Below are 17,248 nucleotides of genomic sequence, written 5' to 3' on the forward strand. Positions count from 1 at the left end.
GGAATTTGGCAGCTAGGTCGCTCACTGGGGCAAGACGGTTTGAGCACTGCACTGGCTGCCAATTAGTTTACAGGCCCAGTTCAATGTGCTGGTTTTTACCTATAAAGCCTTAAAACTGCTCAGGACCACAATACCTCAAGGACCACCTCTCCCCATATGAATTAACCTGGATGCCACCAAAATCATCCGAGGTCCTACTATGTGCACCTTCTCTGTGAGAGCTCCAGAGGGCAGCAAAATGAGAAAAGGCCTTTTTGTGGTGGCTCCCTGCTTGTGGAATGCTCTTCCCAGGGAGGCTTGCTTGGCACATTGATTACATATCTTCGGGCGTCAGGCGAAGAATTGTGGAGTTGCTGTAAAAGCAGAGTGTTGAAGCCTCTTCTGATAACACAAAAATCCCTCCACTTCACTAGGCAATTTACATACTTTTCCCTACACAGATGTACTTTCTGTAAAGTAATGTATAATATATAAATAAAGAAGTCCTTTGTGTCACCCTGACATTTTGGAAATATGACAACAGCAAGAAAGCATTATTTGCAAACATGATATGACTTAAATCATTTAAGGCAAGACTAGGCTAGAAGGCAATTTTTTTAAAATGCTCTAAGGAAACTTAAGAGAGAGCAAGTTCAACAGCATGCTTTCCACTGAGCAAGTCATGTTTAACATTGCTGCCATCTAGGGGAATTTAGCAAAACTTTCACATTTTGCAAATTTAAAATCATGCACTCTGGGTTCTGATATTGAGGACTAAACTACTGGTCTTCAACTGGTAGGTTAGGACCCACTATTGATTTGCAGCCTCATTTAAGGCAGGTCACAGCAGCAGCACTAGAACCATACCAATATGGTAAAATATATATACATATTTGGTCTAAAGGTCTTTTCAACTCTGAAAAGTTGAAGACGATTTGGCTGAATGACACAAAGCACCACGAGAGCTGCAAACTGGAACAAAGAAGCAGCACTATGTGCATAAAATATAATATATTTGATATGACAGGAACTTACACTTCTCTGCCACAGTATCGCTACTCGAATCCTGTTAAGAATTCATGGCTTTTGGCTAAACAATTCACCAACTTAAATGTGTCATAATTTTGTATTATCATGATATTATGCTAGTCTCAGGTAGCAGTTGAGTAACCAAGTTCATTTAAGCAGAAAGAGTATACATATATTGGCCCAAGGTACTTTGGGATTAATCCAATTACAATAATTTCTTAAAAGTGAATGTTTTTATAGTATTATGTATCATGCTCTAAAAGCATTATAACAGATATGCTAAACCATCAGGAACATTGGAGAAGCAACATCAAAATAGTTTACACTTTACCCCATAAATATTTTAGAATTAAATACATTTTTACAAATTGACTATTGTTTAATACGCAAATCTGACTGTAGTCTGCGTTCCACATTCATTAGACTATTCAAATACTCTACAAGTAGTCTAAACAAATGTTACAACATACCTCATTCATGAGGGGTCTTCAGATTGCCTAGCTCCATTATAGAGTGATTCAGATGTAAAATTAAAATACCAATTAAAACCAGTTATTTTAGACTGAGGAAGTTTTAAAACCGTGCTTTCTAAGTGGTTTGATTCAAAGAGTTGTTTATTTTAATAATGAGAATAATCAGTTTAGAAGCCTCATACAACACTGAATTAACCTATTCCTCTGTTATCTTTACCAATCTGGACCATATCAAGGTCAATCAGTTCTATGAAGTATTGACTGTATCCATTTTTAATGTATTTCTGCACATTAATAGACAACATTTTCAGTATAAATACTAAAGTAGATGTTTCCATATATTTCCAATTGATCTGTTGTAGCATTAGATAAAAGTTAAACAAAGTCCAGTCCAGAAAGTTTTGACAGTTCCCATTTGTTTCTCCAACTTTCAGTTCAGATGCCAATAATCCCCTTCATCTATATTCATCTTAATACATTGCATATGTACCAGCCACACTCATTTCTTCTTCTTTCCTTTACCTTTTTTACTTCCCTCTCCTTGCTGTAGGCTTTGGTCACTGCTTCCCATTTTCTGTGTCCTTGTTTTTAGTTTAGGAATTGTTTCTGCTGCATATAGCATCACTGCCTTACCTAAGGGGGGGACGGGGGACGACAGAGGTAAAGGAAAAATGAGAGAAGACGCAACGAAAAAGCCCTTCCATTTTCCACCACCGCTGCTGCATTTACAAGGTAACTGGAAGTTACCGTAAATTTCGCTCCATAACACGCAGATTTTTCCTCCTAGAAAGTAAGGGGAAATGTCTGTGCGTGTTATGGAGCGAATGCCTACAGATGGCGGGGGAATCTGCTGCAGTTGTGAGCAGTCCGTGGCTTGCTTTGAAACAGCAAAGCAGGTGTAAGCGGCTCCTGTCAGCGAGCCGAGCTGGGGAGGAGGGAGAGAAGCAGAGCGGGCTTGGCTGCTTTAAAAAAACCCCGTCCTCTATGTTCCTCTCTCCTCCCCACTGATCTGCTAAGTAGCAGCGAAGCTTTTCAGCCAGCCTAGCCGGGAGGAGGGAGAGAAGCAGAGCGGGGTTGGCTGCTTTAAAACAACCCCGTACTCTCTGTCCCTGCCTGCAGTTTTTTGCTGTCCGATTTTGGATTAGCCACTGTAGGGGCTGTGTGTGTGTGTGTGCTTGAGCTATCGTTCTCCTCCTCCTGCTTCCCCTTCGCTCTCCCTGCGCCCCTGCGCTCTCCCTCCGACTTTAGAATTGACACTCTGTGTGTGTGTGTGTGTGAGAGAGAGAGAGAGAGAGAGAGAGAGAGAGAGAGGGCTCCTTCTCCTCCTCCTGCTTCCCGTTCACTCTCCCTGCGCTGTCCCTCCGACTTTAGAATTGACACTCTGTGTGTCTGTGTGTGAGGGCTCCTTCTCCTTCTCTTGCTTCCCGTTCACTCCCCCAGCGCCCTGCGACTTTAGGGCCAGTTCCCTCTCTGCGTGTGTGTGTGTTTTGACCTCACTGCGCTTGTTGGGGGAGAGTGTTGGTCGCAATTTTTCTTGATTTGTCTCAGAGTGGTTACTATCATGGTTTCCTTGCCGGGGAGGAGGGAGAGACGCAGAGCCTGCTTGTTCTAAAGGAGCAAAGCCGGAGAGGAGCCTCTCCTGCATTATCAGCAGCATCCTTCTCCATACCCCCCACGCGTGCTCCTTGTCCCTTGAGTTCTTTTCCTTCTCTCCCCACTTAAAACGTGGTTACAAAGCACGGATCCACATGGATCCTCAGGATTTTTGCACTAGGTCACCCCAAATTCACCATCAGATCACATAGCATATCCATGGCTACAGCCTGCACCAGAAAACACACGCACCCACTGTTTCATGGGACCGCAATGGTGCAAAAACGTGGTTACAAAGCATGGATCCACATGGATCCTCAGGATTTTTGCATTGGGCTACCCCAAGCTCACCGTCAGATCACATGTCTGTGGCCACAGCATGAACCACAAAAATCATATATCCACTGTTTCGTTTAGAATATTTTTTTCTTGTTTTCCTCCTCTAAAAACTATGTGCGTGTTATGGTCAGGTGCGTGTTATAGAGCGAAAAATACGGTACACAGGAAACCACCCAAAGCTAGTCACCTGAAGCAAAAATGGGGAGCATTTTTCAGCCCAAGGGTCACAAACCCTCATAACTAACCTTCTGGGGGCTGTAATGGCAAGAGTGGGCACAGCCAAACAAAACATGGGTGGGTTGCACACACATTCCTTCACTACAAAAAAGAAGAACCCATCTCAAGTAACATGGTTCGGTTTGGCTGTGAAAGAGCCCTCTGTGAATGGAAGGGGCCCTTCCATTCACAAAGAAAACTGGGATCCTGCTGGAGTAAGGTAGCAGAACAGTAACTTAAGGTATGTCTACTGTATTTAGACTTATGCTTACAGAAGTATTTGAAAATGATCAAGGGCTCTAGCTGGCCCAAGACATTTTGGCACCTGAAGCAAACCACAAAATAGCTTTCCCCTCTCTGCCAGGGAAGAAGGGTTGAGGGAAGTTCTATATCAGGAACAAGGGGGCAGGGAATAAATATCTACATCGGGATCCTGCTGTCTGAGGCGATTGCCTCACATTGTTTCATGGGTGGACCGGCCCTGGGTCTAGCATTTGCATTGATAGATTTTTTTTTTTAATACTGTGCAGATGAAAATACACTAAGCCCAAATCAAGTCAGAGAGATGGGGAAGGGGCCTCTTGTACTGAAAGGTCTGGTAGTTGAGTATATGTATAGTTTTTACTAGGAAAACAGTGCTCCCTAGGGAGCAGAGGGTGGTCTCATATGGCTATAAGATTGCAGTCCTACCTCTAGCAGCCCCTTTTTGTAAGGAAGGTTTTTGCAGGACTCCCCACCCCTACATGTACACACACACCTTCTGGGTACCTAAACCTAGGTGTCTTTAGTTCAAAAATTATAATTTAAGAAAGCTAATCTCACTCACGTGTTGGAAACTGAGGCTGACATAGTTTGCCATCTTCTGTCTTCAGCTGAATGCGCACTCTTCCTCTATACTGTGCATCACGGTTCCACTCCCTGGGATACATTTTGTTTTTCTAGCATTTGGGGAAAAGGTTACCATTTTATAACCACGCTTACTTAAAAATACATGCATACTATGACTGCAATATGAAGTCCACTTACTATTGAGTAAGACCCACACTAAACTCTGAGTAAAGATGCTAAAGACTGAACAATTAGTTTGCACAAGTTTTTCACACATTATTTTCGTAAACACAAGCTCCATAAGGTAGGCCATTATTCCCATAGCTCATAGCTTACTCTTAAGGTGCTTTCCAATCTAAGCACCTCTGATTACCATTAAAAACATGAACACTTTTTTGTAGTACACATATTTTTACTCTTTGTAAAAACAAGCAACTAGTAAATACAAAAAAACATAAATAAAACTAAAGTGGACAGACATGTATACCTGTGGTATATTTTCCAATTACATTGAGAACTAAACATTATTATTACCTCCAAAAGCACATTAAGTCCAACTGCTGCACATACATCTTGAATTTCTGTAGATGTTGGATTTTCAACTGCCTAGAAGAGTCAGACATTTTTAGTTACTATCAGGTGCAGCTAAAATGGTTGATTACTCCAAGTAATAAAGCTTTTCTTGTGTATAAACTTTAAAAAATGCTCAATGAAGAGTTCAGTAAGTATTACTTTGCACCAACATGAGATATTAAAGTACTGTGGCAAGAACCAAATGTTCTGAGCTGGTGAAACACAACTATTAAGAATACAGGGTGGGGTGGGGCTGACATAGCCCTTTCAGTCTCTGGTAAATAAATTTTAAAAATGTCAAATCAAATACCTTTATTGGAATCACAATATAAAGTGTTTCAAATCACTAGGATAATTAAAAGGACAAGGGTGAAGCTGTCAAGGGTTATAGGGTCACACTGTGGTGGTGTGCACTTAGATGTTCTGCTACACCCAGGCTATTTCCGAAAGGGATGGAAAACCTTTCGGGTAAAATTGTAGCTAAAAAGGAAGCTACTAGAGCAGTGGTATCTTTGCCCTGATCTGCTAGGAGGAACCTCATTTGATTTCTTCTCGGAGTTGTGGGCCGGAGAAGCAACATTTTACTCAGCATCAGTTGGCGAGGTCTGCTATGTAAAGGGCAATCTAAGAGAATGTGGTCCATTGCATCTGGTACTTCTTTGTTGCAGACACACAAACAGGCTTGATATGGAGTATGTGAGAATCTGCTGAAGGGAAAGCATTTAATCTCGCGAGCATAAAGGCTCTTCGATGGGAAGGGAGTAGTAAATCCTTTAGGTGTTTGTGTATATTTAAAAATGTACACAATCATTAATTCCCTCCTCCACCTTTCTACAAATTATTTCTATGCATGGTATGTATATAACTAATTTCATACATAAACAGCTCAGGCTGTATACCGGAAGGGTGAAAGCTGGGTATAATTGCTCCAATATATAAAAAGGGTATATAACTAAATTTATAATTTCTTTGCCAACCAGTTTTATTAATGTTACCAATTCTTTTACCCAACATTATTACTGCTGTATTATGTTTTTAGGTTGAACACCCCCATATTGTATATCCAATGAAAGTGTGTTTTACACATATTTAAATAAATAAATGTGACCCGCTCCTCCCCAATCCATAATTACTTTCTCAAGTGGTATTCTTCTTCCTTCTGCTATTGTCTTCTTGTTATTTATATAGGCAGGATATATGCAGATGAACCTATACCAAGAGAAGAGCAACACAAGTTGAAAGCTGCTGGTGTATGTTTAGAATATTTAGTGCTGTACCCCACTCCAAGACTCAGCCTGAGACTCAACTTTAAAGTTCCTGCCTTGAGCCAACCAAAGTGGAGTTACAGCTGCCAGACAATGGCATGATCAACTTTTTAAAGAAAATACACTTTCCCCTTCACTTTCATTGCAAATATGAAGCATGGAGCTAAAGGCTTTGGCTACCACCCCCAAAGGCTGCAATAGTTAACTAATCAATTGAGTAAGAACAAAATTAAATCAACTAAAAATGCATCTCTTGTTTGACCAGGCAGTAGACATATTATATTCGATACAGCAAATAATCAGATATCCAAATGTTAGCCTTATTAGCAAAACAGCACCATCCACATACAAGAAGGTGGTATTGGCAAGATTAGAGGAACCTAAATTATTAATTCATTAATTTATTAATTTAATTTGTATACCGCCTTATCCCTGCAGGTCTCAGGGTGGTTCACAGGACAAAAAGTTTACAGAAGTATTTAAAAAATGGAGAAACCTCAAACCAACCTATTTAGGATTGAGCTTGCTCAATGGCCACTGCAGTGTACCCTGAAAATAAGGGAGTGTGGATGGAACAGAGAATGCTAGACATGGGCCAGGTGGGCACTCTGAACAAGAACTGTACTGCAACAATATATACCATGTATTCCACTTATATTGTTTTAAGTGCCCATAAAACTTGCCAGTGTGAGCCATCATCTTAAAGGGGCCCATCTCTAACACAAGATGAATACATCCTTAAGTGAACTGCAGCAAATTAACAGCATTATAACCATAGAAATACATGTCTTAGAAGAAGAAGAAGAAGAAGAAGAAGAAGAAGGAGGAGGAAGGATCTCCATATACATGTTTGTATTAAAGCCAGGACGTAGTTCTGCAAAAGGTCTAAGAGGATGCTTACTTCCACGTATACCATCTAAGAAAGTACGGCTCTTGATTCCGAAACATTATTTTGCTTCCCCAATTACAAAAAGTGCATTAATTAATGCACGAAAACCCTTATGGTCTAATACCGTGGTTCCCAGCGTGGGGCACACGCCCACAGGTGAACAATTTGATTTTTAAGGGGGGCAATTCGAGAATGAGTTATCAACAAGTGAATGGCCTTTTAGGCTTCCTCCACGTGAATAGGAGTTCACTTTTTGAATAATAAGAATTTTATGTCACGGGGGCGGGAGGGGAGAGGAAGGCATCACGATTTTAGAGATGCTTAGGTGGGGCACGGCCAAAAAAAAGGTTGGGAACCAGGTCGCTCGGCTATCAGCAGACAGTTATCCTGCGGTTCTAATTACTTATAAATACGCTTTTTTATCCAAGGGCTGCCACAGCCGTCGAGCACCGCCAGGAGAATAACGGCCACTTATAATAACCACCTTCCCCCCCTCGGGGTCCCCAACCCACAGCCGGCAGAAATGGCGGGGAGCCGCCACAGAAAGAACCATAAGCACCGCGGACAGCACCGCACGTTACCGAGACTTATCGTTGGGCAAAGAGGGCGCAGCCCAAGCCATGGTGTCCGCGCCGCCGGCAGACCGGGCCGGGCCTTCAAAGCACAGCTCAGCGGAAGTTTGGCCGAGCCGCAATGGGAGACGGGAAACAGGGGAATGGAAGAGACAGGACCGGACGTCCCGCCCTCACCACCGCTAACGTTGCCCTTCGCTAATGGGTCACGGGACTATCATTCAAAAGCAAAGCAAGCGAGAGAGAAAGAGAGAGAGAGAGCGTCCCGGCTTTGGGGACAAACCAATGGGAGGCCAGTGGTTCTAAGTATCGCGAGAATTGTAGAGGGAAAAGGTTACCGCCTCGCGAGAATTGAAGTTGCACCATAGACTTACGAAAATTATCATCTCTATTTTTTTCCCCTCGGTGGGCGGGAGTGGGAAACAAAGCGGACCAATCAGAATGTTAGCGTAGCGGCGGGTGCCTAGATAGAAGCACAGTATAGAAGTCAATATAGTTGCAAGCAGCGTAGTGCCGCCATATGCCCCGCTAAATTGAATGGGGCTTACTCTTGGGGAGGTGGACATGGGCGGGGCCGAGGGGACGCAGGGAGCGGCAGCTGCCCCCCTGCGCCCGCTACCAAAAAATCAAGTAATTCAATACAAAATACTTGACTGAGGTTCTGCACACAGACGCATACACCCCACATAAATCCTGGCTACGCCCATGTAAGTGGGCATAGAATTGCCGCAGCCTAAGAGTGGGGGGCGCTGCCACTCGGGGATGTTATATGAGAGGCAAAACCACGAGGTCTTGGGAGGAGAAGCCGCGGGCTGCACCGAAATCTCTCTTTTATTATTAAAATAAAATTATTGAATAATAATAGAGAGGCTCGGGAAGGGAAGGTGAGAGAGAGAACCTCCCTCGGAGCGAGGGCTGCATCCAGACACAAGAAACTCTCCGGGGAGAGGATGGGCGAGGACGGCAGGTTTCAAGTCTGCTTTCCGAAAGGTTTTCCCATCACTAAGAGTGCCAGATTTTTTTTGGGGGGGGGGGGAGGCAGGTAAGCCCCGCCCTACATAATGGATAACAAGACGCAGCACATGCACACTATTTGAATGACAATGCCCATCAACTTGGGGGGGAGCAGCCTCCTCAAATATTTTTTTTTTGGGGGGGGGGGACGAAGGGACCTCATCCCCTAGGAGTTGGCTTCTATGCCCATCATCTATTCTACGCTGTTTTAAATCGCTGTTTTTATTTATTTTTAATGGATAAGTTGCAGGGTGGGTTGGATGGCGCACAACACGTTTCAGTATCACCGCGAGTTACTTTCAAGAGAAGTCAGGGTTTTGGTTTTTGTTTTAAAGATAGGGCCACAAAAAGAACCTTTTGCCACCACGGTATTGTAGGGGGGGGGGTTACAGGAGTAGTTAGTAATATAAGGTTAATTAATTTGGGGCACCATAAAAAAATTGGCATCACAGATTCAGAGGATTGGTGTGTGTGTGTGTGTAAACACATTTCCGGCAGCCAAAACTTATTGGTGTGATGTGGGCTAGCTACCCCTTTTCTATGGCTTGTAATAAAAAACTCTTGGCTGAGGGAACTATTTCTTATAATCTTTGCATGTTCTCTAGGGGTTGTGTCTGGGAACAGATTGGAGCATGGGATGGGAGAGGAAGTTTCATTGCACAGGTGGAACCTCTTGCACTAATAGGACAACATCGCTGGATACAAGCCTAGTTTTCCAAGGGTAGGTGCCACTGCAGGGTGGCTGGCATTAGAAAAGGATGGTGGTGTTGGTTGGTAAGGTGGGGGATAAGCAGTATTGCAGAGCATCAGATATAGTATCATTCCCATCTGTTCCAAAGTGACTTATGAACTTGGTTGGTTTGGTTAGCATTTGGCTGGCAATCAAGGCCATTTTTCTTTTTTTAAAATGCTGTTTATTGTCCAGAATGTGCATGGGACTGTGTATTCTGGAGACATTTCGTGGCTTATTGCATCAATCCTTTTTATCCATGTATAGCTTCTGAATTTGATTGGTTTAAACAGGCACCAGGCAAAAACATTTCTCCCAGGCCTTTGGCTAATCAACCAACCTTTTGCCTTTTAAACTGTGTGTAGGCAGGTATTATTGTTTTGTTACTATGCTATGTATTTTTCTGTTTTTGTATTATAAATCACCTTGTGATCCTTGGATGAAGGGTGGTATAATAGATAGATAGATAGATAGATAGATAGATAGATAGATAGATAGATAGGAAGTTGGTGTTCCAGGCCATTCCATTCCAGATGGCACAAATGGGTAAATTTGATGGTTTCAGGTCTAAAGTATTGTTCACAAGTGTTTAACACATTCCACTCTTTTTGGATGTAAGTTTTATTTATAAAAGGGACCTCTCTGGCCTGTTTTACAACATGCCATAAAATAATATCTAATGGAAAACTTTTGCAGATGAGCTCTTTAGTGCTCTTACAGTGTCATCCTATGTATTTTTTACTCAGTCATAAATCTAATCTGTTCAATGGAACTTTGTCTCGAGTAACTGCATATGATTTCAGCCTCAAGGATCTCCCCCAGGGAACCAAGCAAACCTAATTTGCATTCATAGCAAGGCTTCATGTATGAATTTCATTTCTCTGCCTGTGCTTTATGTCAATGCAGCAATAGTGTCTTTGTCATCAAATATTAATAGAACTACTACAAAGGAATGTCACTAGACACACCTGCGTAAACTGTAATTGCTGCTTAAGATGCTAACAGATAATGCTGACACTGGGGAAATGTGGGATACGCCCCACTGTTTCATGCTGCTGCAATCTGCTGTGGCTTTGGTTCTATATAAAGGTTCAGCTATGCTGAGAATGTAACATTAACATTTGGCTGTATGTTACAGTTGTCAGTCAGGCCAATTGTCAGTGAAACCTTAGATAAAATTACATTTTTAAAAATACATGTCAGGGCAGGATACAGAACATCAAAGGCTGCATTTAAAGCTTACATAAACAGAGAAGATACATCAGTTTGCTTTAAAATTCCAAATGCATTTCCCAGCAGAGACTGCATAGGCTTGACTCCCTGCTCTGCGTTGCAATGCACTTTTTGCAAATGATACTTAGACCTCAAACTTTGTTAAATACACAGTCTTGTGACACCCTTAAGACTTGGCACATTTATAGCATAGGTTTTTTGTGGACCATGCTATAATAAATGTGCTAGCCTTTAAAGGTGCTACGAGACTCAATATTAACTATGTTTTCCCGGTCAGCTGGAAGTTTTATTGCAATATTTTCTTAAATCTGAGCGCTATGTCTTTACAGATGTTTTATTAAATGCAATTATTCAACATGCACAAAATATTATAATTCATGTAAGAAGAAGAAGAAATCACAAATTTTATTTCCCTGGCTACAATCCAAAACCACAAAAGGATCACCCTTTCTCCTTTCTTTATTCCTTCCCATACATATTTCCCTGGTGTGGTTCTTTTACGACTCTCCATAATATCCAGTCAGTCATTTAGAGCATTGCCTGTTGTGCCTTTGCACACCATCCAAGCTATTCTTTTAAATTCAATAGTAAAAAAAAATTCCACCTTTCACATTGATTTTGTCAGAACAAATATTTTTCCAAGTAAATTTACACAGCCACCTTATTTCTGAAAGCTATTCTTTTACAGATGCATGTTTACTTTTCCAGTTCCTTAGGGCTGAATTTTTGCAGCAGGGAGATTGTTATACCCATGTAGGCTTCCCAGATGATTAGATAGTGATAATACAGTACAGTCATACCTTGAAAGATGAACGGAATCTGTTCCAGAAGTCCGTTCGACTTCCAAAACGTTCAGAAACCAAAGCGTGGAACCCGCGTTGGATGTTCGAGTTCCAAAAGAATGCTAGAAAACTGAAACACTCACTTCTGGGTTTTGATCATTAGGGAGCCGATTTGTTCGGGAGCCAAGGTCTTTGAGATCCAAGGTACAACTGTACAGCAGTCTCACTACTGCAAAGGTTCAGCAGTGCACATTACTCATAGAGGAACCACAGGCCATTTTAGTCCTGCTTCTCATTCTCCTTGAATGCTTATACCTGACTGAATGTGGCCTTGAACTATAATGACAGTACCTCTTTCTTACCTGATGGAGATGCAGAAAGGGGTATAGTATCTTCTGCAAGGCTATAATGTAGCCTACTGTACAAAAGTAGCTCTCATCTGTTATGCCACTCACTTTGCCTCTGGCCTTGCCAACTGCTGCCATGCAGACCCTAGAAAGTTGCTCATGAGAGAACCCAAGACTTGGGCTGAAAAAGGTTTCCCACCCCTGTGAGGATCCTCTGGGACTCTCTCCCCCCCCCCCCCGCCCGGGTGTATCAGCAACTCCCCCCAGAGCAGAAATATATCTCACTTTTGCAGCTGAAATCTCTAGATCAAAGTCCCCACCTGCTACTTTTATGAATATTTTCTACTTACTGCCCTCTAGTTTCTTCAGTGCTTTCATTCCAGTATACTTCGTCACATACTCATTTATTGATACTTGATTGTGCTCTGCCTTTGTTGACATGTTTATACAGTGCCATAGATGTGCATGGTACATGTTACTCTAAACATGTGGGGAGGAAACAACCAGAGTGTCGGTATTGTGTGGTCTGAGCAACGCTGAGAGGTGAATGACCGTGGCTGCGACAAAATTATGGAGAGAGGCAGGAAGACTGAAGCGAGACAATAGTAATCAAATCAGGAAATACTTGTTGTTGTTGTTGTTTAGTCGTTTAGTCGTGTCCGACTCTTCGTGACCCCATGGACCAGAGCACGCCAGGCACCTCCACTGCCTCCCACAGTTTGGTCATACTCATGCTGATAGCTTCGAGAACACTGTCCAACCATCTTGTCCTCTGTCGTCCCCTTCTCCTTGTGCCCTCCATCTTTCCCAGCATCAGGGTCTTTTCTCTTCTCATGAGGTGGCCAAAGTATTGGAGCCTCAGCTTCACGATCTGTCCTCCCAGTGAGCACTCAGGGCTCATCTCCTTAAGAATGGATTCGTTTGATCTACTTGCAGTCCATGGGACTCTCAAGAGTCTCCTCCAGCACCATAATTCAAACAGGAAAAGACTAAGATATGAATTAACATTTTGACTGAGGAGACAAGACAGGAACTCCTGGTCCTGTGTGACTGCACATCATTGTTACATACACTTACGCTGGAGGCTCACCAAGATGTACCACACATTTTAAAATGCAAGGAAAGATTTAATTTTCAGAGGAAATGCAAAAGGCCGATAAGCCATGCAAATAGCAGATCTATCAAGTGTAGTTTTCCAAATATTTTGCTCCTTTTAAGGCAACCTGGATTCAAGCAGTACAAGCTCTGTCTAACAAAATGTTAATGTTTTGATATCCAAATAGAAACACATTAACTGTGCATTGCAAGTCTCAACAGGCAATTACTGCTCCAGCTGTGTACATTGATGATCACACTGCTGCCTGCATACAGCCAGGGCAAATCCCAAGAGTCACCCAACCGCCTCACTCATTAATCATTAAATGGAGCAACAGCACTGGTAAGGAATGAAATCAGCAATTAGTTTAGGTTTGGAAGCGTAACTGATTTTAAATACAATTGTATCAAGAAAATGTACAATTGATCCAAATGAACTGGCTCAAGGTAACTGTGGATCTTAAAGTAATTCGAGTGTGCTGCACAAGTCATTTTTCTCTAACAATTTCACTGGCAAATTTACAACCATGTTCCTATCTTCAGTAAGCTGTTATCATGTTTCAATTCTTTATCATTGAACACACATGCTGATTTAGTTCTAGTTGTGCTTTCAAAAGGGTTTAGTAATGAGAATGCTTAAGCAAGTGAGGCACATGCCAAATTCTTTAGATGGGGATAGTTGTGCTCAACCGAAACTGATCTGAATTAACATTAAGATACTTCATCAAAACTAATCTGGAATGTATCGTGTAACAGCAAGCATTAATTTAAAATACTTGCATGTTTTACTATGATGCATCGTACAGAGAAGCTTACAACAGCTTCTCCCTGTACTTGTTCTTTTAAATGTGTTTAAAACTCAACACTGTTCCAAAATCTGGCCATGTCTTTGCCCAGGCAGGTGCATTATGTGACTCATAAGAGCAGCAAAATAACTGTACAATGGTGATGGGATAAAATCAGGCCAAATCTTTATTGACGGCAGCAGGCAGGACAAAGGTTGGCATGGCATTGGGTCCCAGGATCAGTTCATCATTCCATAACCCCATGTTGATAGAATGGATCCACTGGGTTTGGACTGCTCCAAACCTGTATGATGGGAGTCGGCCAATGTTGAACCTTGCTGTGGTGCAAGCCAAGCAAACGAGGTCTCACTGTGGGACCAGGGTGCAGATTCCAACCAGGCAGATATCGAACCCTCGCTTGGGTTTGCTGTGGTCAATCCTCCCCTCAGGTCCCTTATGGGGGTGCCCACTATACTATATTGATCCTGACCAATGCAGTTTCTGCCCTCATACAATGTTCTACTGCCTAACAAAGGAAAGTCCTATTTCACTGTGGGAAAGACTAAAAAATCCCCAACCAAGTGCCAATCAGGTTGAGAGAAAAAAACATTTCCGGCCCTATCAACTGGCAACCCAAAATTGCTCAATCCGAGGGCAAGCGGGCGGGAAGCTCTCAAAGCAAAATGAGCTCCAGGGAAAGCAGCCTTATCTAGGCTTTCCCCTCCCCCTGCAGAAAGGGCTCATGGGACAGCTTTTTCCCATGAGCCCATCACACAGATAAGATACTGGGCAAGACCTTGCCCAGTATTTTGCTGCAATCTATTGGCAACAGCGCCACCAGGCGAAGGCATCCCATGCTTATTCGACAACACAGCAGGGCTTATCATATACATGTTTGACAGACTCTGAGGTATACATCTAGCAAAGTTCCTTGCTACTGCAGAACCGTATCAGACCATTTTCACATTACAGTCGTACCTTGGCTTTCGAACAGCTTAGTTCTCAAATGTTTTGCCTCCCAAACACTGCAAACCTGGAGGTGAGTGTTCCAGTTTGCAAACTATTTTTGGAAGCTGAACAGGCAACGGCTTCCAATTGGTTGCATGAGCTTCCTGCAGCCAATCAGAAGCCGTGCTTTGGTTTCCGAACATTTTGGAAGTCAAACAGACTTCTGGAACAGATTCCATTCAACTTTTGAGGTATGACTGTACAAGCCTTCAGCCATTTTCCAGGCAACTCTGTATCCTAGAATTCTCAAAACACAAATAGGGAAAAGTAACATGGGAAGTAGCCCTTAACAAGCAGAGAATAGTATACTCCATGTACAGTCAGACTATATATTTTAGGTTAAGCTTTCTGAAAACAATCTGTTGTAAGAAGAATGGGTGTGCAAGGCTCTGCTGTCTAGTTTCCCCAACACATACAAACACCCATCAAGAGTATTGGAAAGCGCTGAATTGCCTAAGGAGGTCATTATCATTCATTCATCCAGCAGGAATGGCTAAGAGAAGCTTGTAACACGGATCAATTAACAGATGGGGCAGGAAGGGATTATGCAGACAGAGTGGTGGCACCTCCCAACAAAAAGCAGATCAGTCCTGAAAAATACAGCTGAGTCTTTAGTCGATTCCAAGCAGAACTACATTTGCATGTGCGCAGATGGCAGATTTCTTGATTGGAGGAAAAGCTATGAGAGCTCCAGAACCTCGAGATATGAAAAAAACCACAACGCTACATTAAATTAATAACAAATTTTTTATCTTTTGGAAGGGAATGATGTAATAGCGGCAATTGTTTGGATTTCCCTGCAGGTTAAGGGTTTGAAGACCACTCCCTAGACTTTTGCTGTCATTAGGAAGTTCATTTAAAGAAATGTTGAATAGTCTGTATACCTGACCTGACAGTTTCCCAGTGTCTGCTCCCCAAAATACAGTCGTACCTTGGTTCGCAAACTTAATCCGTTGCGGAAGTCCGTTCCACTCCCAAAACCGTTCAAAAACCAAGATGCGGCTTCCGATTGGCTGCAGGAGTTTCCTGCAGCCAAGCAGAAGCTGTGTCGGACATTCGGCTTCCGAAAAAGTTCGCAAACCGGAACACTTACTTCTGGGTGTGCGTCGTATGGGAGCCAAAACGTACGAGTACCAAGACGTTCCAAAACCAAGGTACGATTGTAGGCACAACAAACCTGAGCATATTGGGAACTAGCAACCTCATCCTAACAATAGAATTCAAAATAGGGGGGAGGGAGCGTACACAGTGTGGGTAAAAGGGAAAGGATGTTCCTTGGACTGCGGAATCTCAGAAAAGGGTAAGCAGGGTGGAATGTCTTTTAGGTATGTTAAGTAAATACAGCTTTCTGGTAGTGGAGTTAAACTCAATGTGAATGTTTTCTGCAAAGGTGTTCAAGCTTTAAATATAAATATTGCTCATCAACTATAGCTGATGCCTAATATTTATACTGAAATTGTAGGGTTTGTTTTTAAAATTTCAAATGTTGAGACATTATCTAGGAATTCCCAAACAGTGGTCTGTGAACCATGTCCTCAATGGTGTTTCTGTAAAGATACATTTAAAAACCATACAGCACCTAGCACCTACAAAGCAAAAAGAAGTGGTCTGCAAAGGCCCTCAGCAATTTTAGTGTCCATGGGGGGAAAGTATGGAAACCACTGATCTAGCCTAAATATTAGACTGCCACAGATTTCAATGGAAGGAATACACGTGCTTAAATCTCTCCCACTGAATTCTGTCTAGATTGTAATTACTATTTCCAGCAACAGAGCCTGGAAAGGCAGTAGCTGAATGATAGAACATATACCTTACAGAAAGCTCACAGGTTCAATCTCCTGGTAAGGTTGGGAATGACCCTCGTTTAAAATACCGACTGCAGACAGGTCACCAATGACAATACTGAACTAGATGGAACCAGTATTATGGCTCTGTATAAGACAAGTTCCTAAACATTGAACGGTATTTGAAGATGATTTTCCCCATTTTGTTTTCTGTTCCAGGAGTCCTGAAGCCATGCTCTTTAGAGTAAGGGGATACAGAACAAAACAAAATTTTCATTTTAAATCCCAACATAGGATCATTCTAACAAGACCTTTGATAGAACATCTGTCAGTGGCTCAAAATCTTAAATCAACACAATTTAAGCTGAAAGAATGCATTTAAAATGAAACAAGTTACACCTCACTGTAAAACTGTTGGTATATAAGAAATTGGGGTAGAGGTGGAATCAGACCATATGTTGGTTTTATGGTAAAACACATAATTTAGAAAGAAAAAACTTCAGATGACATAAAGCTGGGAGGAACGGCAAGAACTTCAGAAATAAGAATTAAATTGCAAAAAGGTTTTGCGTAAAATAGAATGCAGGAAGCAAAATTGAAAACACCTAGGAATTATCTGATCACAAATTGTGAGCTCCAAGTTTAACCCTGGTACAAAGATTATAATGCTAAGCATGCACATATCTCCCATTAGCATGAATGGGAAAAAATACT

General features: G+C 42.2%; 1 protein-coding gene across 1 annotated transcript; it reads right to left on the bottom strand.

The window, feature by feature from the left end:
- Positions 1–971: 971 nt before the first annotated feature.
- SRP19 (signal recognition particle 19) lies at positions 972–8,534 on the bottom strand. The gene is made up of 5 exons (XM_083702499.1): positions 7,766–8,534; positions 6,164–6,239; positions 4,992–5,063; positions 4,456–4,567; positions 972–2,114 (listed from the first exon to the last, which is right to left on the bottom strand). The coding sequence occupies exons 1-5, from the start codon at positions 7,804–7,806 to the stop codon at positions 1,981–1,983; spliced, it is 435 nt and encodes a 144-aa protein (XP_083558625.1). The 5' UTR covers positions 7,807–8,534; the 3' UTR covers positions 972–1,980.
- Between the last annotated feature and the right edge of the window lie 8,714 nt (positions 8,535–17,248).

Source organism: Podarcis gaigeae (assembly GCF_964106915.1).
Source record: "Podarcis gaigeae genome assembly, chromosome: 11".
NCBI classification, from domain to species: Eukaryota; Metazoa; Chordata; class Lepidosauria; order Squamata; family Lacertidae; genus Podarcis; species Podarcis gaigeae.

Bases quoted from the DNA above. Each gene is read 5' to 3' on its own strand.
- SRP19 (XM_083702499.1), bottom strand. From the start codon at position 7,806: ATGGCTTGGGCTGCGCCCTCTTTGCCCAACGATAAGTCTCG. The intron at 5,064-6,163 runs GTAATTATGGAT...TGACTCTTCTAG, and splicing joins GAAGAATACCACTTGAGAAA to GCAGTTGAAAATCCAACATC. The intron at 2,115-4,455 runs GTGAGTGAGATT...TCCCCCCCTTAG, and splicing joins TCAGCCTCAGTTTCCAACAC to GTAAGGCAGTGATGCTATAT.